This window comes from Hippocampus guttulatus, unplaced genomic scaffold, assembly GCF_054856545.1.
Source record: "Hippocampus guttulatus isolate MCC_2025c unplaced genomic scaffold, RoL_Hgut_1.0 HiC_scaffold_90, whole genome shotgun sequence".
In the NCBI taxonomy this organism is placed as follows: domain Eukaryota; kingdom Metazoa; phylum Chordata; class Actinopteri; order Syngnathiformes; family Syngnathidae; genus Hippocampus; species Hippocampus guttulatus.
The window spans coordinates 1-26286 of NW_028233949.1; the positions used below are offsets into that span (position 1 = coordinate 1).

Below are 26286 nucleotides of genomic sequence, written 5' to 3' on the forward strand. Positions count from 1 at the left end.
AGCATGCAGGCTGGAAGATGGATGACAGTTTGTATTTTTATCCAGAAAGATGTGTAACTGCTCTGTCAGTAATTACATACTCGATGTACCAATCAGATCAGTCGGGATATTATTTGTACAGCTTATCTTCGTGTTGAAATATTGCGCGAACATGTAATACAGTAGAATGTGATTTTAGGAGATGTGTCCGAAAGGTTGTCAAATGTACTCACCAATTTTCTTTCAGTTAATGATAACTTACGAAATGGAGTAAAAGCAATAAAGAGCATGGGTGGGTGGATTGGAGGAACAGGTCATTGAGCACACGTCAAACTGACCAAAAATAAAGTTGAGTCACCGCTTAAAATAAAATGGGGAAAATGAAAAAAAAAAGACGCAGCACCTTATTTATTTTTTTTCCACCGTGGGCGGTGGAGGCAGCAACTTGCCATTTTGTTCCCTGAAGCTTTCGTAACATGCATTGTGGTCAGGAGTGCATAACCCCCCACCCCCCACCCTTTACCCTCCCGTTGCAAGAAGAGCCAATGAATTTGTGAATGGAAAATCAGGGGCTGGCATGCAGTGCAGGGACACTCTTTCAATTGCTGCCAACACCTGGTGCGCCCGTTAAGGAACCCTGGCTGTCCCTGAATGCTTCTGTGGAGGGGGTGGGGGGGGGGCATGTCTAAAATGACAAGTCGCTCCTCGACGTGCTCACACCCTCGCTCCCGAGAAAAGCCTCTTGGTTGGTCCACGCCTCGGTCACTCTTTTATCCTCCCCTTGTCTCGCTACTGCTGCAGTTTGTGTGTGTGATTGAGAGAGAGAGAGAGAGAGAGAGAGAGTGTGTGTGGGGTGAGGGTGGTGGTGGGGGGTAGTCAGGATTGAGCCGAGGAGCAGTTGGGACGAGAGCAAGCACGATGTCGGCGCAGAGGACGACTCACACGGAGCCTGGCACAATGGAGTGCCTTTTTATACAAATGCGCGAGTGCGTGGAATGTGGAGATCCATAACAACTTCCGAGCTCGCCGACGGATTTATTTATTTTTAATTAGCTCTTGGAATTCCTTCCCTGCGGTGCTTGCCACAAAGCGGACATCTGAGTTATTTCCACGCTGTCCGTGGGACGTTTGTTGCGTAAAGCGCCGAGCACCATGAACTACAGCAACAACCAAGCGGTGAGCTTCTGTCGCTTTTCGTTTCCTATCCCTTGACAAAGAGTTAGGGTGAGCTGCTGCCTCCTGTGTGGAAAATATCAGTCACTTGTCATCGACGACGTCACATGTGGCGTGGGCCGCGTGGATTCCCCGTGCCGCGAGACCAGCGCGTTTTGGTCAACCTCCTTCTTGGTGGTGGCGCTGATTGGGCTCCAGTGATTAAGTGCACGGCCGATTTGTGACACTGCTGGCATGCTCAAGTGTGCATGCTCTTAACACCAGCTACGGAATTCAAAGTGGCAAGTCACGTCAGTGTGACGAGAAGGAGGAACGTTGTTTTCTTTACGCTTCAGATGTTTTTACAGATAAGTGTTTCTAAATAGGCACAAGTTCTGCTAAAATGTTGATGTCCTATGCCAAGCCAGTAGAACACAAATGGCCACCGACTGTTTACAAGCATACTTTGAAGACTTTTGCTCATCTTATGTGTCGGAGTTGAAGTAAACGTGATTTATCTGAGGGCGGCACGGTGGACCGACTGGTTAGCACGTCTGCCTCACAGTGCAAAGGTGCAGGGTTCGATTCTGGCTTTGGCCTTCCTATGTGGAGTTTGCATGTTCTCCCCATGCCTGCGTGGCTTTTCTCCGGGTACTCCGGTTTCCTCTTGCATTCCCAAAGTATGCATGGCAGGTTAATGGAACACTCTAAATTGTCCCTGAGTGTGAGTGCAAACGGCTGTTCGTCTCTGTGTGCCCTGCGATTGGCTGGCAACCAGTTCAGGTTGTCCCCCGCCCACTGCCCGAAGACAGCTGGGATAAGCTCCAGCACACCCGCACCCCTCGTGAGGATAAAGCAATATCGAAGATATGGTGTGTAGGCTAATTATAATCCGATATAGATTTTTTGGCTGCTATAGGACCAATATCCGATATCAATATTGGATTGGGTAACCCCTACTGACAGTATTTTTGTAATATTAAGACTAAAATCTATTCCCAAAGTACAGTCTTTGCTCGTAATGTAACAATTTCAATTCATCTGCGATTATTTTCTTGTCCATTTAGCGTGGCCTTAAGATTCAGTCATAATCGTTTATGTTTCTTGTCGAGTTTTAAAGAGCACGTGCTTCGGCATCACCCAGAAATTGTGACAGTTTGACATGTGATCTTTCTTTTCCCGGAATGTTGCTGTGTGTGTGTTCATACCGCTGTTCCAACCACAACCCTGCTGGCTCATGAGCTGGGAAAAGGTCACCGATGTGCCACGTCGTCTCCCCCCTTTTGATGCTTTCTGTGCAGTGACACAGCACAACATTTGAGGTCTGCAGCACTTCATTGCATGAAGTTGTTACAGCAATTTAGCAGCGCGCTCTTTAATGCCTTCCCCGACGCCGCTTTTCATTGTGCCTGCAAATTCTGCAAGCGTGGCCGGAGCGAGGAAGGAATCCTCTTCCGATCAATAACCACTCACTGCAGAGCAGCCGCGCTGTCTGCCAGCGGACCTGGCTCGTCATCCACTCCTCTTTGGATATCTATGGAGATAAATATGCTGAGTGTTGTAGCTGCTCCTCTTTGTCCCTCCCCCTTGCTGCAGCCACGTGGATGTAAGTGTGTTTTTGTGTGTCGCGGAGGTCATTTCTTTCCTCTTTCTACAGTATGTCCAGCTGAGATGATGGCCAGTGCAATTTCATTGCCACATTGCTGAAAGAGAAGCGTCACACATTTTTGGGGGATATCTGTTGACGAAACTATAAAATCTGATCAAGGTTATTTCAGTGTTCGGCCATAGCGAAAGAGGAATGGATTGGATTGAGAAAACCAACCTGAAGTAAGAATAAAAATGTCAACATTCAGAAGGTCGTCCGATGTACCTCACGTGCAGTAGTTAAACGTTATTGACAAACAAAAGTGGTACAGACATTTAAATGCAAAGTAAAGAAATAAAATGTAGCTTACAGAAAGAACGTATGGCGCAAGAACATTTTGGAGAACATGACTTGTAGTCACTGCGACTTGCATAATGCATAGGGTTGTTTCCTACTTGTTAGCCATTAGCAGCATGCACCTTTAATTCAGGCCTAGCTAAGCAAAATGGAGTGTTGTGGGAGGTACAATAGCAGGAGGGGGAAGTTGGGGGGGGGGGTCCATTCTTTCCACGGATTTGGGTTGTAAACATTGCAACACAGAACTAATTGGAAAGAGAAAGGAGTGAGGTTCCCCAGGCTGACGAAACCTGCACGTCAAGACATCAGAAACGTTTTGACTTTTCGGGAACGTTTGTTTACAGCCGCGAGAGGCGAGAGTTAATTTTTTAAATTACAGGAATGTGAAAGGGGTTTAGCTTAGAGCCTCCCCGGGCTCCTCTGTCTTCCTCTTCCGCTTATTATTATTATTTTTTTTTTAATGCACACAAGGCATTTAATAATGAATTGTGACGCGAATTGCTGGGAAAGAATATCTTCTTGGAATCAATATTTCATTTCAAAGAATCATTATTTCCACAACCCAAAGTGAACGGAGGATGAAGGATTTTCCTTCATGCGCCTTGACGCAAATATCTCCGATCGCCCATTCCCAGTCGAGTGTAAAAAAGACAGCTCAAGAGTTTGGTGTGGACAGGTGATTACGAGGTGGTCACCGGGGTGAGCAGCCTGCGCGGTTATCTGTCTGCCTCTGGCAGAGGATCACAACCAACCTCAGTCTTACTCGATATCTCGTTTATCTGAGCAAGCAGATGCTCAACTGCCACTTAGCCACACAAGGCTGTTTGGCCAAATAGCTCCTGTTAGCTCAGTGCAATTACCTTTTATCTCCCCGATACGTGCCGAGCCGCAAGAAGCATGCGTCGTCACTCTCGGCCAATTCCGGCATTTAATCGCGCCGCTTTCATGATGGAATTGAAGGAGCATTGTATTGAATTGATGAATACTCTCTGCACGTTGTTGCCACGGGGCTTATAGATAGGCTGTATGTTTTCACATGCACATATGTCATGGGAATATTGTCGATATAAATGACATTAACACGGTTGCAAGCACAAAATAGTGAGAGTCCACCGGTACACGGATCCCAAAAAGAAATCATTCAAAACCGTACAGAATCACAATTAATGCAAGCGATTTTCAGATCAAATAATGCAAACTGTTGCTTTAAGGCCAATTAGGCCACATCGCAGTGTTCAGACTGAATCTGGAGCATCAGTAATCAGAGCAGGTTCGAATGGGCTCCTGAGCTGCAGAGGGTGGACAAAGGTCCGATCGTTGTCTCGGCTTACATTTGGCGTGTGTCAATAATTCATCCTTGGACTTTTCTGCTTTGAATTGATGCCAGTGGACGCACGGTCAGATATTCTTGTCCCGTGCCAATGTTGAACCTGTTCAGAATTTCGTCGTGACAAGAAGAATCGCCAAAGCGGTTGGCGAATATCTGGTGAACATGTTGTGAGCATCTGCGACCTTGAACGAACCCTGACGAAACTCTGACGTGAACGTGCATCTTTCTACCTTCGCCAACTGTTGCAATTGTTCGCCCCTCCGTCGGATCGAGGTTTAAGAAGAACAGTACTGTAAATTGTGTTTTTTTTTTAACCACATATACTGTGCAGTCGTGCCTTTTGGCAATGGAAGGCGTGCTGCTCCGTTACGGCGCGTCTTTGGCTCTATTCACCCTCCCGTCAGACAAAAGCGTCTGCATAGCAGCCGTCACGTGGGGGGGGGGGGGGCAGCACATGTGCTTCTTCACACATGTGGCCGTATATTCTAAATAAGGCAACGTGACTAACAGTTATGAATTATGGAGCGCAATAAAAGCAGCTCCGACAACCGGTGCCCATGGCTAGAAAGAGAGACGCGGAGCGAGACGCACAATAAATGACTGCTTTTCCACGGCTTGTACTGTCCAACAAATCACAACGGAGACTGTGAACCATGTTGTTTAAAATGTGCAGTGGGACTGTGGGGGCCCTACTTTATTACTAGGTTTGCAATTCTCGCAAATTCATTTCATGTTGGGCAGCCCTCATTTGATTTGCGCTCTGAAACACAGATTTCATTTTCAGTTGGTTCTGTGTCGCACGGGGTCGACACCAAAGGTTAGCTAGATTGGGAATGCTAGTTAGGGCATCTGAGGTTATTAGCTTCGATTTACTAATTTGTGATTCATTCAAAATGGAGTGTGTGTGTGTGTGCGTGTGTGTGTGTGTGTGTGTGTTGAATTGTTAATTGGCAGGGGAAGTTAAAGCGAGCTGATTTACAAGCGTCGGCTCATTAGAGCTCTTCAAATGTGCTTCAATGCATTGCTTGGCAAACGTTGAGGCCGGACTTGTGAGAGGGAGATAACCGGCTCTCCCTTTTCTTCTTTTCCCTTTGCCCCCCCCCCCTCCCTCGCTGAAGCGCTGAAGCCTAATGTTTGCGGCCCAACAGGGACTCCTGTAAGCTCATCCTCATTACACCCTCTCTTTTAGCTTCATAGCCCTTTTAGCCACAGCTACCTGGCTTAGCAGCATCCCTGGCTGCTCAGACTCTCACATAAATATTTTACAAAACAAACAAAAAAAAGAAAACAAAAGTCATGCATGACTCCGCAAGTGTTCCGGTGTCTCATAGCACTTCAAACTACTTCCACTTTAGACAATTGGCATTTAGCAACAAAGATTGAATGTTGTGCGGCCATTTTATTCATTTATTCATGTTTTGGTTTTGTTTTTGTTTTTTGTTTTTTTTCGTCAACTCCCTCTGGAGTTAATTGTCGCAAAATAGTCTTGGTTTGAGTTGAGAAAACCATTCTTTTGAATGTGATGTTTGGGGCTGAGGGGTGTAATTTTTGCGCCCCAGGCACTTGCCCGCATCTGCCTTCTTTTTAAATTCACTCTCAGAGGTGGTTAAATGGGATGAACCGAAACAGAATCGAAAAAGGATTATGGCAGCGACCAAAGAAGAAGCCTTGCTCACTTGGCTACAATTAGATGTTACAAATGAACATTGTCATTCCTGTTAATATAAAAATCATGGGAGAAACGGGTAAAAACTGGTCAAAGGATCCATTGATGTTGTGTTTTTTTTCACTTGGCATGTTGATGTCACACAGGGAAAATTGCAACACTAAATTCCAAGCAGGATGCCTTTTTTTCCCCATTTCCCTCCACGAAAAGAAGCAAAGCGCTCTGAAAGATAGCGGAGACCTTCCAGCACGTTTGCTGGAGGTGTGAACCAGCTTGTCGCACTGAGAGCCGTCAATCACAGGGACTCACGCTGAGCTTTTGCTGAACCAAATCATGAAAGTTGACACCCCATTCCTTTAAACATTCAATTGATATGTTTGCGAAAGAACACGCTGCACAAATTCAACAGGAGGTTGTGTGAAGGAACTTCTTTTGGTCTCTCTCTCTCTCTCTCTCTTCACTTGCGTTTAAGAAATTAAAGCCGTGAAAATCATCACATGCTGTCTTTTTCTAAACAGCCTCCCTGACTGATAGAAAAAGCTGCCTAAGCTGCTAATAATACCGTAACACAACTCAATGATGGGCACTGGTGGCAATCCAGCATGCTGGACACATGAGTCAAAAAGTGTGTGTGTGTGTGTGTGTGTGTGTGCGTGTGCGCTCTTAATTCATTAATTGCCTCGCAGCCACCAGACGGTACGGCCTGCCAGTTGCTCGCATTAGGATTTCTGCGTGACCGTTGAAAAAGCCTCCTTCCCTGGCAGCAAATTGACTATTTCGAAATTTTGTCCGAAGCTTCTGTTTAAAGCCGTTAAAATGTGACGCAAGGGCAATTAAATGACAACTATTGTCATTACTTGTTTGAGCATAAGTTTAGATTTTTTTTTTCTTTGGATAGTCAAATGCGCGACAGGTATACAGTGAACCCCCACCATTTTGGGGGGATGGGGAACACGAGTAGCAACAATTCTCCAATAAGTGCCATATTCCTGCTTGCTTATAACCACTAGACGCTGTCGATCTTTTGTCTCTTAGCCGTCTTTTATATATTTTACACACGACCCCACACGACTGAAATGCTTTTGTTCAGTGAACTTTGGCGGCAATGCTGTTCCAAAAATATGCAGATGAATATTCAAATCTTATTCATGCAATATTTGAGTGAAACGTATCCCGTGTTCAAGAAAAGTTTTTTCCAATTTTGTAGTGTCAAATTCTCAGCACAGTTGCTCTTACTCGTTCTCCAAAAAAGTGCTATTGGTGCATCCGTAGTTTTTTTTTCCCGTACAGTTATTTATCGACCTGCTGACTGCATTTTTTGTCGGATATTGACAGTAGGAAAGGAAGTGACCTCAGCGGTAAATCTCGAACGCCCTGTAGTGTGTTCTGCTATCGACCATCGGTCCATTCGTTCATTTTCTTAAACGATTCTCCTCGCGGGTGTGCTGTCACCTACTGTATCTTGGTTGACCTTGGGCGAGATGTAGGGTCAACGCTGGACTGGTTGCCAGCCAATCGCAATTTTCCAGTCCAAACTAGTAAACCTCTATTTTCTGCTCCGCTTTGTCCTGGCATCCCAACAGCAGCTGCAATCTACAACACCGCAGGGATGTTGTGATGGGAATTTGAACATAGTTTATGACTCCTGTGGGGGTTCGTTCGCCTCGCATGTTTGTTAGCTTCGCGAAGCTGTGACTTCTGTAATTCATTAGCAAAGTAGTGTTGGATGCATGACAGTCGAAGACGCAGTAGCGTAAGTGGAAGCATTTGACTCGGTGAATTAAAATGTTCCAGGATCCACGTGGTGCTTCTGTTACATTGTAACATGACACCCCGTCATGCAAATATAACAGGAAGTCAAAACGAGAAGACGCCACAGCACACGGCGGCGAACAAGGTGTCCGAAGCATTATGCTTTCACTTTGCAGCCCCGGAATGAATACGCTTAAGTGACGCGTCAACCGGTCGAACTAAAGTTGTATTTAGATGACGTCTGATGTTTGACTGAGTTTGCTCCCTTCCGCTCTGTGGTCTCTGTTTTCTCTGCGTCACTGTTGTCCCAGTCGGACCGCTCAGCTCACGGACCGCTTCGCTAACTGCGCTTGTGGGTGTTGGAGAGGAAGAGGGTGAGTCGAAAGAAACGCCAGAGGAAGAGGGTGGAGTGGAAGGCGAGGCACATAATTGTGGCCCGCTGATTGAAAGTCGGCACGCTGGTCTGTGAAGTCCCCCTGTAAAGTCTGTGTCATTTTTGGACACAGCACAAACAATATACTGTACACTTATCCCATAAATGTGTATTTCCATCATGGGAAAAGAGTGCTTGCTTGCATTACATCGACTCCTCACGTTTATTCTATTCTGCCTCCAATTCTACACCATTGTGACATTGATGACCAAAAAATGTGCTTATACTGTAAAATATGCTGCAGTGGCTTCTAGTAATTATTTCAATGAGCATTCTTTTTTTTTTCTCCCCGAGGAGTGTAATTTATTGCAGTTACGGCCTAGCTTTCACTTGAACTCTGTGATCTCGTCAGGGGTTACAGGTCAAAGTGGAAGGGTCACTGATCCAACCGGGAAAGTCCGCTCACACAGAACAGGAGGTCGTAAACGATCCAGTAAATGCCATCTGCGGGGGCGTCGAATCCCAAAACCAACACTGGTACATTTTGCGTGGATGTTGTGTGTAAGGATCAACACAACACACGTAAGGATCAACACAAACACAACATGACCAGATGGAGACACGAGGAAGTGACCATCTGGTATCGACCGTAACATCAAAGTTCCCACTCAAGGCTTACTCTTTCCTCAGTGTTGCATACTTTCAATGCACATTTTTGTTTGGAGAAAAAAAAAAGCAATTTCACCGAGTTTGTTTTGCTGTTTAATATTAGATAGTATCACGGTTGGTTGATATTTTTTGTGACGAGAAAGATAATACTTACTAAGACAGTGATGTCAAACATACGGCTCGCGGGCCGGAGAACCAAAGAAGGTTCGATCAGGCCCGCAGGATAATTTAAAAGTGAAAAAAATGCATTAAAGAAACGGAATGACAATTTTTCATAAAATGCAATTCATGGATTATCCACGAGGCGGCACACTGTTTTGATCAGAGTAGAAAACAGCAGTCTCAGTCTGTCACTGAGACAGACCCAACACATCAAACAGTATCAATGCGCCAATGCTTCTTTATCCCAAAACAAAGGAAAGACATGATATTTTGGTTATTTATAGCAGAGTATGGTATAATGTTAACCTTTATGTGTCTCGGCATCAGCGTCTATATCGATACACTTTAATGTTTTGACCGTAGCCTTTATGTCTCGTGACATAGCCGTCGATCCCCTTGCAATATCCGTCCACGTTGATGAATTTTCATTGTTTTCAATAACTACATTGACGGACATGTTATGTACCTGTACATGAATTTAAGGCGGGTCAAAACGGGCATCTTTCACAATTGTTTGGAAAATGTACGGAGGCTAAATGAAGGGCAGAAATGTTTTTTTTTTTCAATGAAAATGGTTGCCGCAGTGCCGAATATGCAGCTCACCCCCCCCCCCCCCAAAAATCCTTTTGTGCATTGTGTGCATGTAAGTGTGTGTAAACTGTGTTTGATAGGTTTATCTCTCATCTAGTATCAGGTGGTGTTGCTCGTTTAGCTTAAGGCTTAGTGTGAGATCTCGGCTATTTGTCTTCTATTCCGAGATGCCCAGAAGGAAAAGCCCGCTAATTAAGCGGCTATAAATACAGGACCTTCGCATAGCGGGTCACGCTTAGACCTGCTCCAACTGGGCTCATCCTCATACAGTCTGAGCCAGGGCTTTCGCTCATTATCCTTCCAATGCAGCTCATTTCAAAGGAGCCAAATAAGAGCCTGCCATACATCATGCAATATCATATGAAAATGTGTTTTTTTTCTTGGCATCGGTAATGATTCTACTGGTGTAAATATGTTTTGCTTTTCTATGAAGCGGATCAAACGCTGTGCTGCTTTTTTTTTCTTTTCCATACTTTTGATTGCGTCTTGCCATAGATCTACAGTACTTTGATATATGTGATAATGAAGATTCCATCCCAACTGGAGAGCGAAAACAGTTTCTGGCTTCTTTTTAAGATATAAGAAGCTACAAATGCTTGATAGTCAATGAATGAATCCTAACATGTTTTTTTATTTCTTTCTGTGTTGTTGCTCTCCAGTAGGCAAGTGGGATACGCCGAACCAGAAATCATTCTCGGTATCGATGCCGATACCGTACATTTGCCACAGTATTGCTACTCATAATAATACTCAGATACTGTACGCCGATACCATTTCACGATTGCGATATCAAGCAGGAAGAGCAATGTCAGTCATGTGGAGATATTTGCAGGTAAACACGGGGTGACGATACTTTCAGAATTAGAATCATCTTTATTGGCCAAGTATGTCGAACACCCAAGGAATTTGTCTCCGGTAGTACAGGCTACCCTCGTATCATCAATAACTAGTAACTAGTTTGTCGCGGAGATTTCACTTCATTTTTCTGAACACAAAGCCGTGGCATTGAAAGTCGGGTAAATAGTATCATCCTGACTGAAACTGTGTCAGGTATCAGTACTTGGTATCGGTAAGAACTTGTACTGGGGGAAAAAAATGGTCTTAGTGCATCCCATGGGGCAAAGAATTTCATACAATTGTAAATAACGGGTTTCTTCTTCAAAGAGAATACATTCAGCAATAGATTGTCTGAAAATTCAAGGTTGTGAAGACTTGTGTGTGTGTGTGTGTACATTTGGTTTCATCTTCTCCCGCTACTAGATTGCACGTCCCAATGACAGTGTTTAGTGGTTTGGCCACTGTGCCTGGGAGTGTATTTTGATCTTTCGCGTGATTTACTGCTCTTTTGGATGCGCTCGCTACCATGCAGCGCCGTTCTTGGTGAGCCAAATTGAAAGTTCACTGTGTCCAAGCGAGAATGTGCAACGTCCAACCCACATTCACCCTCTCGCCGACCGAGCCTGTCATTGAACAACAAGCAAGATTCGTACAGGCAGGTAGAGGATTTTTTATTTAGTTTTTCCTGAGGAAGGTGAAGTGGAACTGACGAGGGGCGGATGTGAAAATGAACAAGGAGAGCTGGAAAGCTGAAATGAAAAGAATGAAAAATTCATATAAAGGCATGGAGACGAGAAGGAGGAGGAGGAGGAGGACGGATGATAAAAGTTGGGAGTCAAAGGAGGGGAAGCGAGCAGAGAGAAGCAGAGGGCACGGGAGATTAATTGTGTGCGCTTGCCACTGCAGCGCTGAAGTCAACCAACACGCACACACACCAATGGGCAGAATGACAGCCGAGTTAACAATTGCACTCACCTTTGTTTCCTGCAGCAGATCAGCTCATTTTGCCGCCATTTCTTTACAAGCACTTCCCAGTGCTGATTCAAGGTCACTTCAGGTCGCCTCGGCGTCGCGTCTGCAGCCTCTTTGTTAAATCTCTTCACACAGCGTGCGCCACTTTAACGCCTCTCTTCTCCACTGTTCACCGTTTTTTTTTTTGCATGAGTCTTTTGGTGGCCTGGAAGCTTGGCCACCGTCACAGTAGGAGGGAGCCACGCTGTGTGCCTACTCGCTACTACGTACAGGGTTCATGGCAACGTGATTTTGATGTCACGAATATCAACATCGTCATTGAAGCCTCTGAGAAAGCAGCTTGGGGGTTTGTGTTTTTGTTCAGATGAAGAATTTAGCAGCGATGGTTTCACACGCCAGCGTGTGGGCAAAGAAACACATTTTCGATGTCTGTTCAATATTTCATTCACTTCAATTATAGATCTGGTAGATTTTAGTATTCAGTCGGGCGCGGGGGGGCACGCTATTACAAAAGCTGCTTTGAGTTCACCGTTACAACTTTCTACGTGACTATTTCGATACATGATTGTTATTTTGCATCGTTGTCGGCGCCGATATGTTGTGCTCATGCTAGGTCCGTTTATTTTGGGGGCAAATGACAGGAAACGCGTGTGGGCGTGTAAGTGGGCCTCTTCTTTACGCTGGATGTTCGCCCCAAAGGCACCTCAGCGCGATGTGGAGAAATATGAGTTTGCGACTTTTATTGTCCGAATGTGCCGAGAGGAATGGTCGACACCAGTCTGAAAATGGCGGGATTGAGCAGCCAGCCGGCAATTCAGCCATGTAGCACCCGCTGCAATTCAGACAAGAGAATAATTTCTCTGTGTTCAACTAAGCATCAGTCAATAGTGCTCACGTTTGACTGACACAGAGGTATTGATTTAACATATGTTTATATTTACATTTAAAAAAACACAAACAGTTATTTCCTTCCTTTTGTAGGACAGCGACATCCAAAGAAAAATCGACCATGAGATCCGAATGCGCGACGGGGCCTGCAAGCTGCTGGCCGCCTGCTCGCAGCGAGATCAGGCCTTGGAGGCGGCCAAGAGCCTGCAGACGTGCAGCACCCGCATCATGGCCTACATGTCCGAGTTGCAGAAGATGAAGGAGGCCCAGGTCATGCAGAAGGTGACGCGCAGGTCGTCCGACGCGGGGCCCACGGACGACAGACTACCGTGCAAAGGCAAAGTGGCCATATCGGGCAAGTACAGTTCGTGTTTGGACTCCTCAGTGACCAGACTTTAACACTTAAAACAACATCTAATGGCAAGAACACACGCAGATAGGCAATATGTGTATCTTCGATGCAAAACGACAAATATCATTGCGGCTCAGGATGGGCTTTTTTGTTCCTATTCAAATCGACAGTATGTGTAATATTGTCTTTATGTCCTGTGGCCAATGCGCACGTAACAGACCCACATTGCTCATTGAATTAAAGCATGAAATAATTACCCACAAACTATTTTGTTTTTATATTTATTCATATTCGAACTGTACCTTTTTATACATTTAAAGTACAATCCTGTAAACATTTTTACAAGTGATGAAGATCGTAACACAGCTGGAATAGCCTGTTATAAAGGGAGAGATCGATGGATAGATACTATAAATAGATACTATAGATATACGGATAGACAGAAAGCCGCTGTAGAAGCTACAGCATTCTTCTAATCCTCCATTTTAGCGGAGCAGAAGGGAGAAAGTCGAATTTATTGTTACACGGAGTGTAATTTGATTCTGGCACACCGACGCTTCATTCGTGCATACTTCAACGTTTATTGACCGCGGCGAGCGCGCCGACACTCTCACTCTGCCCATCACATCGCCAGTGAGGGCGAGCAAATGAATGATTACCGAGTTTGTCTCATCGTGACAACATTCATGCCAGGGAGCCTGACAATAAGGGGGGCGCAGTTCGATTTCTTCTGGGGGGGGGGGGTTATTTAACCAGTGTGCGAGTTATATCTCACGCACACCAGCACACGATACAGTTTAACTTGTAACACAGAGCGTTAGTGATGTACATTTTTGGAATCTAATCCCTGCGTGTTGCTGTCATGACAGATCTCCGTATACCGCTCATGTGGAAGGACACCGAGTATTTCAAGAACAAAGGAGGTGAGCAGCCGCCACTGTGTGATCATGTATGGAGACCCCGTGTTTTTGTAGGTACAGATGGACAAAAGATCAAGCAAAATTCAACAAATTAGTCGATGTGCAGTTCTCGCAGCACTCAACAGGGCTTAAAAGTGACATAAGTGAGTCAAATCCTTGACTGCTGTTCTTCCTGCGATTGGCCTGACCACCGGAGCGATTATATAATCCAAACAGAGGTGACCGAACGTTACATTCTACATTGGCTGTTATATCTGCAGAGCTACGACACCGTTCACATGTGATTCAAATTTGGACTCGCGGCATAACTTGGTGGCCTAGTTGGCCTCTCGTGACAACGAGTGGCTGAACACCGCGCGGCTGCTCACTCGGGTTTGGACGTGTCACTCCATACTGTGAATTTGAAATGTAGACGCATGCTAACTTTAGCCTACGCCGTGGCTCTGGATCAGTATTCCAGCTCCACAGTCTTTTCTTTGCTGGTAACAGTTTCTTTTTTTGCTGCCGTCAGTCTCCCCTGGCGTGCAGTTTATCGCCAAACTGTGTCCCGAGAGCCCCATTTTCCTTCACTGTTGTTGTTTGTTCATGTTTCTGGTTTCGATTGATGCGTTCACTGCGCCGTGAATTTCGCAACTGCTCGCGGGGCGGGGCCAAGTGTCCCATTAGTGGTGCACCTCATTCTTTGGTAGCCACGTTTTTTTTCTGTTTTTTGGAATTCTCAACTTGAGAGAAAACGCAGCTTTGCCTCCCGGCGTTGCGAAGAAGCACACATGCGGTAAAATGGGTCGCAGTTTATTGAACGTATAAAAAGTACAAGTCAACAAATTTTGCTTGAAAGAAATTCAAGGTTGTACTTTGTACATTGGTCTTTACAATGAGCTTCCGCTTATATTTCCAAGGGTGGAGGTCGCACACTTCACCGTGACATCCTCCGTGGACCTGGGAGACAGCATCTTGAGCAGCGCGTCCGTCTCTCCGAGGCCGTAGTGCAGCTTGGCCTCAGCAAGCTCCACGCTCAGCGGCGTGGTGTTGGCCCCAAGGCCAACGGAAGCCATTACATGCTCCCTTTCCTGACGCAGACACTCGATCTCTCTCAACCTTCCTCCAGAGTTAGAAGTGGAACTCTCGGACGCGTCAGAAAAACCGCAGCGCTTGGATTGCCGAGGATTGATGCCGGACCAGTTGGTGAACTTATTGTGCAAGGGCAGGTCCTCGGGCAGCGTCTCGGTGTCCACTCTGGTGATTGGTTTAGCATTCAGCAGGATGTCAGTGTTGCACTCACTTGGCGTCGGGGATGCCGCCGGAGATGAACTGCAAGCGTCGCCGGAAAAAGGAACCCCTTTCGGCCTTTGCTGGGCCGGTTTGGTGGATTGTATGGCTTTGGATTCGATGACAAGAGCGTCGGTCTCCTTTTCTGTGGCAGAAGCGTAGTTCTGCAGAGAAAAGTCTGACCAATGAGAACTCTGTGAAGAGTTCCATTTGGGCTGAGTGTCGGTATTCCCATTGCGATGAGGAGTTTTGTCCACCGGTGAGCTTTGTAAAAAATCCTCTGAGTCTTTAAGACTTGAGCCACTCTTTTCACAGACTTTCTGGGGTGTTTTAGCGGAGCAAATGCCACAATCAAGTCCCGATGACCTGCAAGGATATTTAGGAAAGCTTTTCTCTTCCATGCGTCCACTCTGATGTCTTTCTCCAGTCTTCGACGTTTGCCGTAAACTCACAGTGACAATGGGGGATGATGCCCGATCTGCGAATGTTGTCGCAGGCTTTGACGAACTTCTCACACAAGAGATTTGGTTTTCTGGGCATCCGTTTGGTCTCCAGCTTTTTTCAGAGGCGGCGGTAAGACGATGGTGCGACATCTCAGGCAAGGTTTTTTTGATGGGAGTGGATCTTATTTGTCTTTGGTATCCGAAAGGCAGCATTTTTACAGAAGCAGTCCCTCGTTGGACATCATTAGATGTCCTGACTTCCTTGTCACCAGTCTCACTTGTTTCCTCCAAACCAAGAGGGTCTTTGTCTGGTGAAAGGACCTCAGCACCAATCAGTCTCAGTGTCACGTTGATCTCGTGTGATTCGGACCTTTGGTGCCTCTCCGTGTTTGTGGGTGTCAAATATCTTTCTGTCTGAACACCAACATCCGAGGCGGATTGAGTCGAGCAGTCGACGCCGATATTTGGGATCGGTCGAGAACTTAGCCCGCTGACACGACCCGTCCGCATTCCCTGGACATCTCCGAGCAGGTCCGAGGTGCTGTGGATCAGCTTCGAGAGGTGGACAGACATGCTTTCCATACTGTTCCATGTCAGGAACTTGTTCATTTGAACCGGGGTCTTCGGAATGTCCGTTTGGCTCCTTTTGTGCCGCTCCCTCCTCCGTAGAGAGGCCGGCTCGACCAGTTGGATCTGAATGCTGTGTTTATTTGTGGACCGCTGGGAGGAGTTTTGGCTTAACTCTGGATCGGAGGAGTAGACAAACCCGCCGGACAAAGTGATGTTGACTGTTGGTTCAATGCTGCTAAGCGTGCTGGAGAGCCCCTTGTGAGCAGCGTAGGTGCTAAGATGGGAATTGAAGGGCGAGTTCTGTCCGTTTAAGTCATTATCGACGCTACAGCACCTTTGTATGCGTTTTTCAGCGGCGTTCAAAAGCGGGGATTTGCGTGACAGATCGGCAGCACTGCCGAAGGCGGGGTTCTTGCAGCATGATCGGTCACCATCTTGCCAATGATGAACAAATGGGTTGACATCGCTGGAGGAAAAACGCATCAGAGATTCCGGAGACTTTTCTGCACTCCGCAGGTCATTGGTCCTCGGTGAAATTGATTGTGGAGGTATCGAGAAGCTTTTTCTGGAAAATGCAACGTCTTCTATCAGATCTATCTTGCAGTTCGCGTTGGAAATCTCAGCATTAGATTGTCTGAGATCTGGTTTGCCTTCACTATCAAGTCGTAGCTGAGAAGATGACCACTTGCTAGAGGTTTGGTCTTCATCGGATGATGATGTCTGAAAGGAAGCGCAAGGGGGAAGATGTATTTTTGTCCTCCGGAACCTTTTGGACTTGTTCTTTTTATTCAGCAGATACGAATCACACTGTGTGCCAACAGATCCACAATCACTTACATTCGTGACCATCTTTTCATCCCTTAATGCTGAAAACCTCTCTGTGACAGACTGACTGGTCACACAAGGTCCTTTATGTTGGACTTTGGCAAACTTGCACGGACAACCTTGACAGTTGTTTCTGGTGTTGTAATTCCTACTGGCCCCACAAGACTGAGAATGGTCATTAAAGCATGGACTTCTGGCCTGATCTTGCCCTTTGGCAGAAGCTTTAGTCCCAGACGTGGCATCAGTAATATTACCTCCATCAGACTTGTGAGGGTGCTCACCTTTCTTTGGTAATTGTGTGTTGCATGCGTGACAACAGTCAATACCGGACATGCCTTCCACACGACAGTTGCCTTTGGTGATGCAAAGCTGCGGCACAGCAGATTTTGGTTGACTCGCATCATCGGTGCAGCCGCCTTGCACTTCGCGGCCCGTTTGCTTTTTCTCAAATGTTGCCAATGTAGCAACAGTTTTTACTTGAGTAGCCCCGAGTCTCCTTTTGGTAGTTTCTCCATCGTCGGTCAATTCTTTGACCTGATCACTCCTGTTATCGTGCGTAGGTTTCATTATTTGGTTGATTCTCTGATGATCACAATATGAGACTAGGCTGCGGCTGCAGCTGCTTCTGCTTCCAATCAGTGACATCTTTAAATGCTCTTGGACCACTTGTGCGATTCTCAAGTCGATGGCGCTACAAATGGCCTCAGACTGACAGCTATACTTTCTTCCAAGAGTATCGCTGTGACACCCTGCCTCCGTTGTATCGGCAACTACTTGTTTTATTGCTGCATGTTCTACTTTAATATCGCCGACAGAGGGGTCGCTCACAAGTTTCTTCGGTGTGGGATCAGAAATGCCAGCAGATACAAATCCACAGTTGGAGATTCTTTCATCACGGTGTTCTTTTTTCAAGTTAGGCATGTTATTACAGGAAGTAGCTTCCTGGTTGTCAACGGGTGAAGGGCTTCTTTTTGGTATTTTCAGGCTCCCCATAAAAGCCTCCTGCTGCTCTTGGTTTCTCTTCCTGGAATTTTTACCAGACGAGTCATGCTGCAAGGGAAAATATGTCGCATCGAGATCTTTGGTGTTATTCCGGTCTGATGAGTCAGCCTTCGTGAGGGAAGAATCTTTAGTAATGTGATGGCCGGACAGATCAGACTGTTGGTGTGTAACAACTTCACCGTGTAGTACTTCGTTTTTGTGGGAAGCCTTAAAAGAAGTTGAAGAATCTGTTGTAGATTCTTGACTTAACCCCGAAAAGTTTCTTAACAGATGGAGTTCTGTCTGACAACCTGAAGTACGCAGGTCAGTCGCAATACCATTTTCAAGTTTGTGGGGCAGACGTAGAGGATCCGCAACTAAATACTCGGTCCCACTGTCTGGCTGTTCTTTCTCTGACATCAGATCCTTGGTTGGTTGATCATTCAAAACATGTGCGGACGATGTGAAGCTATAACCCCGAGACGGACTCGGGCCATCTGAGACGCTCGCACTGACCGAGCTGGAAGATTTGCTGCTTTCATTTCGTGGCGACAGAGAGTCTCGGTGCAGCCCGGAACTGCCAACCACGTCAAGGGAAGAGCAGGCATCCATCGGTGGCGGCAGGTTCTCGGACAACCTTGCAACGACAGAACCAGGGAGACCTGGTTGACCAATTTTATCTTGCACATCTCTTAAAGTGTCTACTACCGCGATTTCAGGTCTTGATTTAAGGGAATCTTGCTGGCTCCGGTGCATCTCTGCAGGGATAGCTTTAGGATCTTGACAGCTGCCCCATTCTGGCCCAACTGCCATTATACGATTGCCGCAACAGGCATCTGCCACCAAAGAGTACGTTGGAACCACTTTCTGGCAAGAGCTCGTTACAGCAGAGCACTTGCCCACCGCGAGCGAGTCTTTCGACATTTCACTGTTTTCGCTCTCTGTTTCGCTCTGAGCCACTTCCGCACTGTTCAGCTGTTCCACGAGAGCCGTTGCGTATGCAGAGGATAAAGAATCGAGGGAGAAGAGGCTTTCCGAGTCAGAGGAACATTCCTGCCGTTCCTCTACTACTTTCCATTCACATTTATCCTTCCATTGTTGCTGTCTCTCCAACCACTGGCCTGTCTTGTTCCTCAGAGCCTCCGTGCTGTGCCACCTTTTTGCACACGCGAATGGATTGCTCTGCTCGAGCTCTTCACAAGAGATGGCTGTTTTAATGGGACTTCCATTCATTATGTCACTATCTTCATAGCTTCTAAGAGATCGACTGGCCGTCTTTCCTACAACTTTGGGGTCGTTTGAACCCGATGGCAGTTTTTGCGACACGTTGGGATCCACAGAATTAGCGAAGTATTTTCTGCTGACACTCGATTGTGTTTGTCTTTTTACATCGACGCAAGGAATTATTGGTATGGTGGTTGCGACATTTTCTTTGCCAAGGAGCTGCACGGGGATGCAAAGGGGCAACTTTGGTGGAGCTGCCGTGTTCTGGTCTGATCTGTTCTTAAAAGACAGTTCTCTTTGTGGAAGCAGGGGTTTTCGTTCAGTGCGCCACCGACATTGCGGTTCCACGGAATTCTCCTCCTCCTTGGAATTCAGTGCAATGTTTTCGGAGGATCTGCCTCTTCCTTGGCAGGACTGACTTACTCCTGAGGGAAGTGTGTCAGAGCTACTCCAGGTCCTTTCCCGGGGGAGGCACTCATCTGAAACCCACTTCCTGCTCCCAACACATGCAGGAGATCTGCAATTTGAAGTCATTTCTGTGGATTTCTTTCTCTTCAGGAAGTGTCTGTTGAGGGAAAAGAAACTTTCAGTGAAATATTTGTCATATTTGTGAGTTCAGGAAATAGTTTGTCAGGTTTATATACGCTTACTTGAAGATTGGGGTATGTTGTGGGTACAGGCGCGACACAAGATCAACAGAGAAGGAAGGTTTTGGAGAAACAAACTTCGGTGAAAACCCCTCCTCGGGGGTCTCGGGGGTTTCCGATCCAGGGGGTAGGGCCTTTTCCAGTTGCTGCAATTCTCTCTTTGCTTCCAACAGACGCCTCTTGCGGGCAACTCTCTCCAGCTGGAACTGCAGCTTCTTCCGGTGAAGGCGGCTCTCGGCACGACACAGGGCGTGATGCTTCAGTAGCTCCTCCTGAACTGCCGTCTTCCTGACCCTGACAACCAGTGACGGACAATTGTCTGTCTGAACTTCCTGACCGTCCAACACATATCTGTTGAGGCGCTCCAGAAGGGGGTCCGGATGGGAGTCCGTTTGAACTCCAAGGTCCTGAGTGACTCCTTGCTCAGCAGCTAACAGGTCACGCTTCTTCTGCAGGATCCACTGGTGGACTGTTGGTTTAAGAGTCACAACGACAACTAGCTATGTTACACATACGTACAGCACATTTGACAGTAAAACTGTATTCAATTCAATTCAATTCATTAATGAACATATCTCTTGGATTCTCAATGTATATTATGCTAGCAACAAATTTATTACCTTTAAAGGGGCCTCAACATGGCTGTAAAAACCTTTTTTTTCTCCACATGCCGGTATCCTGGTGGCAATTTATGTCCTTTTAGTGTCCCTGATACCATTTTCACTGATTCGTACGCAACTCGGCGGACACATCTATCAATCGCATGGAAAAGTCTCAAGGAGTTTTTCGAAATAAACAAGAGCCATTTTGGACAAAGTCCAGGGATCGCAATTCGACTCCTACTTGGGGAATTTGCTCAAATGAACCCAATCAGAAATTTCTAACACAACAAAGGCATGGCATCAAATTTCACATATTTCGAGTATTCTTAGAAAGTTCGGAAATAAGTCCCCGACAGCAGTTTTAACCCGAAATTCAGTGAACATGTCTTTCATAACAAGATGCATAAAAAAGTTTGACAACGTCGCGCAGAACATTAATCGGAATTTCGGCCAATTTGGTTTGCAGCAGCCATTCTAGGTTATTGGCTCGTCGCAACTTTCAGTTTTGCTTACTCTCGCTGTGCTGCTGCCGAAGTTGGGCCTGCTCCCTCTCCAGCTCTCTCTCGGTCCGCCTCTGCTCAGAGCCAATCTGCTGGCGCAAACCTTCCACATAGCGCTGCTGCTGCTCCACGTGCCACCTGGCAGTCGACTCCTCGCCAAGGGACAAACACACCGCAGGCAGCCCTTCTTCCTCTTTGCTATAAAAGAGAAAAAATGAGCAATGTTGGACCCAAAAAACCCCCCCAAAAATGGTCTGGTTGAATTTTTAGGGTGTCCACATTTACCCGCGATCAAGGGTCTGAGGGCAAATGTCAACGTAGCTGCCTTCACTTGCCTGAAAAGAGAGAAAGCAAAACATTGGGCAGTCAGTAACAATCAAGACGTTTAAAATTTGAGCTGGGCTGCACGTACCCTGCGTCTCCGCTCCCGGAGGACCGCCGCCTCCGCTGGGTGGTTAAAGCGAAATTTATGAAGCCCTCCCAAGGTGATCACCGTTCCTGGAGAGCGGAAACAAGACAGAAGTAGTGTGTACAGTGGATTGATGTACCGTCAGCAAGTGTCTATCCATCGGGGGAGTTGAGCAAAACCTCACATTCAGTTGCTATAAATACTTTCAATAACGCTGCATTTGGCTCTCAATCAGAATGCAAATCATCAACACGTCGATTTTCTGTACAGCTCGTCCTCATTAGGTTCACAAGTGAGGTGAAGCCTATCCTGTTGGCTTTTTGCAAAAGATGGTGTCGACCCTAGACCGAACCAAGAACCTCAGTCCCTTGAGATAAGAATGACATTTTTTTTTTCAGTGACCATGCTCAGAACTAGAAAGCACATCTCAAAGCATCATTCCTCATTCAAATGAATGGAAATACCATTAATTTGTTCCAGTCTGGAGGGACCTAACAAGACTCACAAAACTGTACTTTCATCCATCTTTCTTTCTTTTTAGAGTCACAGATGAACTTGGGAGCCGATCGCTGACTTTGAGCAAGAGGTGGCGACATGGATTGGTCGCCAAGGCAAATTTAGAGAAGTATTCACGCTCACCTTCACACCTTGGGACAACTTACAGTCTTCAATGAAACTCACACAGATGAGAAAAAAATAACTAACTCTTATTCTTTGACACTGTAACAGCCAGGGATTTGGTCCCCCTTTTTTGCCGTATCATTGTAACATTCTGCAACGGTACAAAACTGACCAGTCAATTCCCAGAATATAATGGTTGTACAAGTGGGAAGACTGACCTTGCGCCAGCCTACAGGGCTCAGTGATTTCCTTGTCGTTGAGGAGGCAGGTGCAACCCGGCAGCGGCCTCAGCGTGACCACACCACCGTCGTTTTGGATCTCACAATTTGCAGCAGTTGGCAGAACTAATAAACGCAGTTACAAGCATTTTTGAAAGGGACACACAGTAAACCCTCGCCTAGTCATGAATTGCCATTTGAGAACTCTTTTAAATGTCAAACTACTTTGAATTTGTTAGAAACTGCACCTATCTGAACAGTATTGCTTAGGAACGTTTTACAGGAAAAAGCAACATGATGAAATAATCAAAAACTGGGAAATAAAAATTCGAAAAAAATGGTCCATATGACTTTCGGCACCGGTCGAAGTTAACATCCGCTAATGGCTAGCTGCTCAACGTAAGGTACAGTGAGAGCCCAATTAAAGATAGTCTTTTGCAACGTACTGTATGCATTAAAAAAAATGAGTCGGAAACATAATAAAAAGGTCAGTGGGCAAAAATTATCAATAATGGATATCCCACTGGGGAAAAAAAGTAATTTTGAAATTAGCGCACAGGTAAAATGAGAGTGGGGGTGTTTTTCCACCAAGCTCATACAGTACCTATTTGTGGTTCTTCAAACTGGTCTTTGGGTCCAATGCGGGTAACTCCTTCCTGTAATGAAAATGGGTGCAAATGATACAATAGATTATGTTCGCAAATCCTTTCATTTCATTTCCTCTTTCATTTAGTGGGCGTTTAAGAGACAAGGTTGCCATGCCGACACTCTTTATGGACATGTGTCAGGCCTGAGATGTGCGCTTGGCAACGTCAAAGTCGAGAGTCCAAGCCTCTTTTTGAGATGGGCGATGGACAGGAAAAGAGAAGTCAATCACCTTTTCTCATCGTAGCAGAACGAGAGACAAAGCAAAAGAAGGAAGAGGAAGAATCTAGCAAAGAAAAAGAGAAAAGATAGGAGTCAGGACAGCTGAGAAAAAAAAGGGAAAGGGAGGAATAAAATCATGCGCACACACACCGACACTTCGAAATAGAAAATGTGCCGTCGGTACCATGAGGTGATACAAGACCACGTCGGTGCTGAGGACGTCCCCGTCCAGGGCGAGCAGGTGCGGCCTCAGCGAGTTGATCAGGAAGCTGGCGCGGTCCCGGTTGATGTCCACGCTGTACTGCTCCAGCAGCTCCCGCTTGTCCCGCCAACTTTCCGACCAGTCTTTGGTCAGCTGCTCCACCTGAGGGACACAGAGGACAATGGTTAAAACCTGCGCGTGCCCCGACGGTAAGTTGTTCGCAACAGCAGTCGTCCATATATCACTTTTTGGATGTGAATACTTTCCAGACAAAAACTGCCCAATGACAGGCGTTTACCTTCATCTCGTTTTGCAGCACGATGTCCGACAGCGTGCCCTCTCTCTCGTCACTCAGGGACGGACTGGGATCACGCTGCTGTCAATGCGGAAGAAAAACAAACACATTTTCTATATATGTACTGTATATATACTGTAGATAGATAGATTGATTGATTGATCGATAGGCAGACATTGGTTTTTTTTGTTCTTTTTTTTACCATTTCAAAGGTGAGCAGCATGCTCTTCAGCCGGTCGATCTCTTCCCTCAGCTCCCGGATCAGCCGCACGTTGGCGTCCTGCGCCAAAATTAAATGATTATTTGCAGGGTTTATTTTTCGCTTTTTCATGACTACGAACAGCCTTTGTAATATGAGGTGTGTGACCTCGTTGACCCGGGGCTTGTTGACGATATTTCGGGCGTGGGCAGCGTAGCGCAGGGTGCTGAGAGTCTCGTTGTAGCTGCTGGCGGAGGGGGAGACGGCTGCAAGGAAAAATCAAATTAACAAGAAAAAAAAAATCAAACTGCATGACTTTTTACAGTGATTTTGTTTTGACTTGGTCCAATATCGATTGAGATCATATTTTGTGACACGTACTTGCGATCATAATGGTCTTGGAGTTGCCCCCCAGGCTATCCTTCAGCAGCCAGGTGAGGACCGAGTCCCTGTAAGGGATGAAGCAGTGCCTCCTGCCCGCACTTGCACCACCGGACAGGAAGCTGCTGTGGCTTCCCGCCGTGCTGCCGTCGCCCTCCGACGCCACGCTGTTGATGCTCTGGCAGCTGCTGGACATTTGCGAGTTCTGGGCTGCGGACGAAGCACGTGATCATCAACAGCTTGGGAGTGGGGGGGGGGGGGGGACGAGCCTTTTGAATGACGTCGGAAGGTGCGAGCGCTAACCCAGGGCAGAAATGACGATGCCCAGCGTGACCAGCGACTTGTTGATGTTGGAGCCCTCAGTTAGTCTGTCTCTGCAGTAGTTGGGATCCGCTCTCTCACTAAAGACGCAAACAGATTGTGTGAGATGTGGGACATGCGGAAAAATTCTGTTTAAATTCGGAGACATATAATTATAAAGAAATACATTTGCGAAAAGGTATAGGAAAAAAAGGATTTAATTCAGCTGGAGGAGAAGGTGCACTTATATCTGCAGACACTAGAGGGCGGCGTTTTCAGCTGGGTCTCACCTCCCGGCCAGGTCCACCAGATTGATCTTGCTGACGGTTTCTGAAGGACGATTGTTCTCAAGTGAGGCCTGTGACCAAAAAGTGAGATCAGCGAGGCTGAGATTCTCTGCAATAAAATGACAGCATTTCCAAGTTCGCTATTAACAGCGGCATTCAAACCTGAGTGTACTGGATGGTGAAGATGGCGTGTGAGCGGCTGCTGGCGTCGTGGTTGTGCGTCGCCGCCGTGATACGGTTGGCGACGCCGGCCTCCAGGAGGTCCATGGCCTGCTGGCAGTCTGACACCACATGCTGAGACAGGTCTGAATCAAAGACAAATGAACAGGGGATGGATGGCATTGTGTGGCGGGACGAAAAAAAAAAAGAAACTTTGAATGATACTATGCTCAGACGTGTGCAACGACTGCAGCGACTGAGCTGCAGCGACTTCAAATGTGCCATTACTTTAACCTGCGTTAACGGTGCTCACAGGAAATGATCTCACTTCCTGTGGAGTTCATGGGTGGGTTTAATATGAAGCAAAAAAAATTTAAAAAGACTGCCCGTTCTCATAATGTGTGTCACCGGCTTGACTGTAGTTGGCAGCTGCGCTCACCTTGCACGTAGGGCCCTTTCTCGGGGTGCTCTCTGACTCTTAGCGAGGCTCTCTTCTTCTGCTCGCCGGCGCTCAGCAGGTCTCGCACTCGCTCGTTATAGATTTCCAGAAAACTGCACAGGCAACAATTTTTCTTTTTTTTTAACCAAGTTCAGATTCATTAGAACACCACAAACTCCCTCCCGCTCACCCCCCCGGCCATCTGATAATTCAAAGCAAATTTGAGTGAGTCTATACTGGCACACCTGGTGATACAGGTTGGAGTAGTGCCGTCCAAACCACGGCTCGTCACCCATTTTTCACATTACAAATAAAAAAGATGATGTCTTTTGTGCGTAATTGGGGCACAACAAATAAGTGGCAAGTTGCGCAAACGCAGACGAGAAACAGGAAAAACGAGCTGATCGTCATTTGTTTGCCCCTGAGCTTTGCAAGGCTAACTGCTGTGTTTGGATTTCAGGTGAAACGGGGAGACGCGAACGAAGCATCACCTGATCTCCACCCTGCTGGAGTTCTGCCCGTCGGGAAGCGTATCCTGAGACCGCAGCAGGGTCTTTCAGGAAAATGACAGATTTCAGTTTTATTCAATGCGAATGTTGCCAAAGCAGATTTGAAGCTGCTCGCGTACCTGGCAGATCCGAGGCGTCAAACCGGTGGAGTCCTGTTGTCACACGGAAGGCAGAATAACGGTTAGGAATTTAGGGAATAATTACAGTACAGTACAACCGTGCCGATTCAAGAATCAGCAATTTGGGAAGGAAATCAAAAATGACGATGCTCACCGGCGTGCCCATCATGGTGTACGTCTTGCCAGATCCCGTTTGGCCGTAAGCGAACAGACACACGTTGTAGCCCTGGGATGCCCCCGCCAGCACAGACGCACCCAAGTCCTGGAATACCTGCCCAACAGGCAGACAGAAAGAGGAAAACAGGCGACAGCCCCAACTGTAAATACTTTCAAATCCAGAAGATGCCCCCCCCACCCCATACTTAGAATTAAGATATTTTAAAGCTTACATTGAAAAAAGTAGATTTGGGATCACTATTGGCTTTCATCCATAATATCATCTGTCGAGGATACCTGATTGGGGCTAATTTGGGCATTCACTCATCAAATTCTGAAGCCTGAGAGTCACCCAAAATGACAGTTTACCCCCCAAAAAAGGTCCACTTCTGCCTGTTCAATTTTGGGCCCGGGTCCTTGAGACTTCTCCGTTGCCCCGGTCAGGGTTGGTACACTTGTTTCCCTAATTTCATGTC

The 26286-nt window shown here is 46.5% G+C and overlaps 2 protein-coding genes across 3 annotated transcripts; one reads left to right on the forward strand and one right to left on the reverse strand.

Moving 5' to 3' along the window:
- Nucleotides 1–828: 828 nt before the first annotated feature.
- Nucleotides 829–14358, forward strand: LOC147184756 (rhotekin-like). Of its 2 annotated transcripts, none has more exons than XM_086104698.1 (3): nucleotides 829–1155; nucleotides 12410–12671; nucleotides 13538–14358. In XM_086104698.1, exons 1-3 carry the CDS (start codon nucleotides 1132–1134, stop codon nucleotides 13681–13683), a joined length of 432 nt encoding a protein of 143 aa, XP_085960824.1. In that variant the 5' UTR covers nucleotides 829–1131; the 3' UTR covers nucleotides 13684–14358. The 2 variants fall into 2 exon arrangements, with proteins under 2 accessions (XP_085960824.1, XP_085960825.1); XM_086104699.1 differs by lacking the exon at nucleotides 829–1155 and adding an exon at nucleotides 7597–8198.
- A 99-nt stretch (nucleotides 14359–14457) lies between these two features.
- Nucleotides 14458–25925, reverse strand: LOC147184757 (uncharacterized; the record flags this gene model as incomplete). The annotated part of the gene is made up of 19 exons (XM_086104697.1): nucleotides 14458–19465; nucleotides 19551–20016; nucleotides 20663–20847; nucleotides 20935–20984; nucleotides 21062–21147; nucleotides 21898–22023; nucleotides 22502–22553; nucleotides 22949–23128; nucleotides 23265–23342; nucleotides 23464–23541; nucleotides 23629–23726; nucleotides 23842–24051; nucleotides 24145–24242; nucleotides 24432–24499; nucleotides 24591–24733; nucleotides 25027–25139; nucleotides 25518–25579; nucleotides 25655–25687; nucleotides 25809–25925. Coding segments are annotated over 19 exons (7251 nt in total), but the record flags the coding sequence as incomplete, so codon positions are not given.
- Nucleotides 25926–26286: the final 361 nt, after the last annotated feature.

Excerpts from the sequence above, each read along its gene's own strand:
- LOC147184756 (XM_086104698.1), top strand. The coding sequence starts at position 1,132 with ATGAACTACAGCAACAACCAAGCG. Across the intron at positions 1,156-12,409 it reads ACTACAGCAACAACCAAGCG|GACAGCGACATCCAAAGAAA; the intron begins GTGAGCTTCTGT and ends TTCCTTTTGTAG. Across the intron at positions 12,672-13,537 it reads AGGCAAAGTGGCCATATCGG|ATCTCCGTATACCGCTCATG; the intron begins GCAAGTACAGTT and ends CTGTCATGACAG.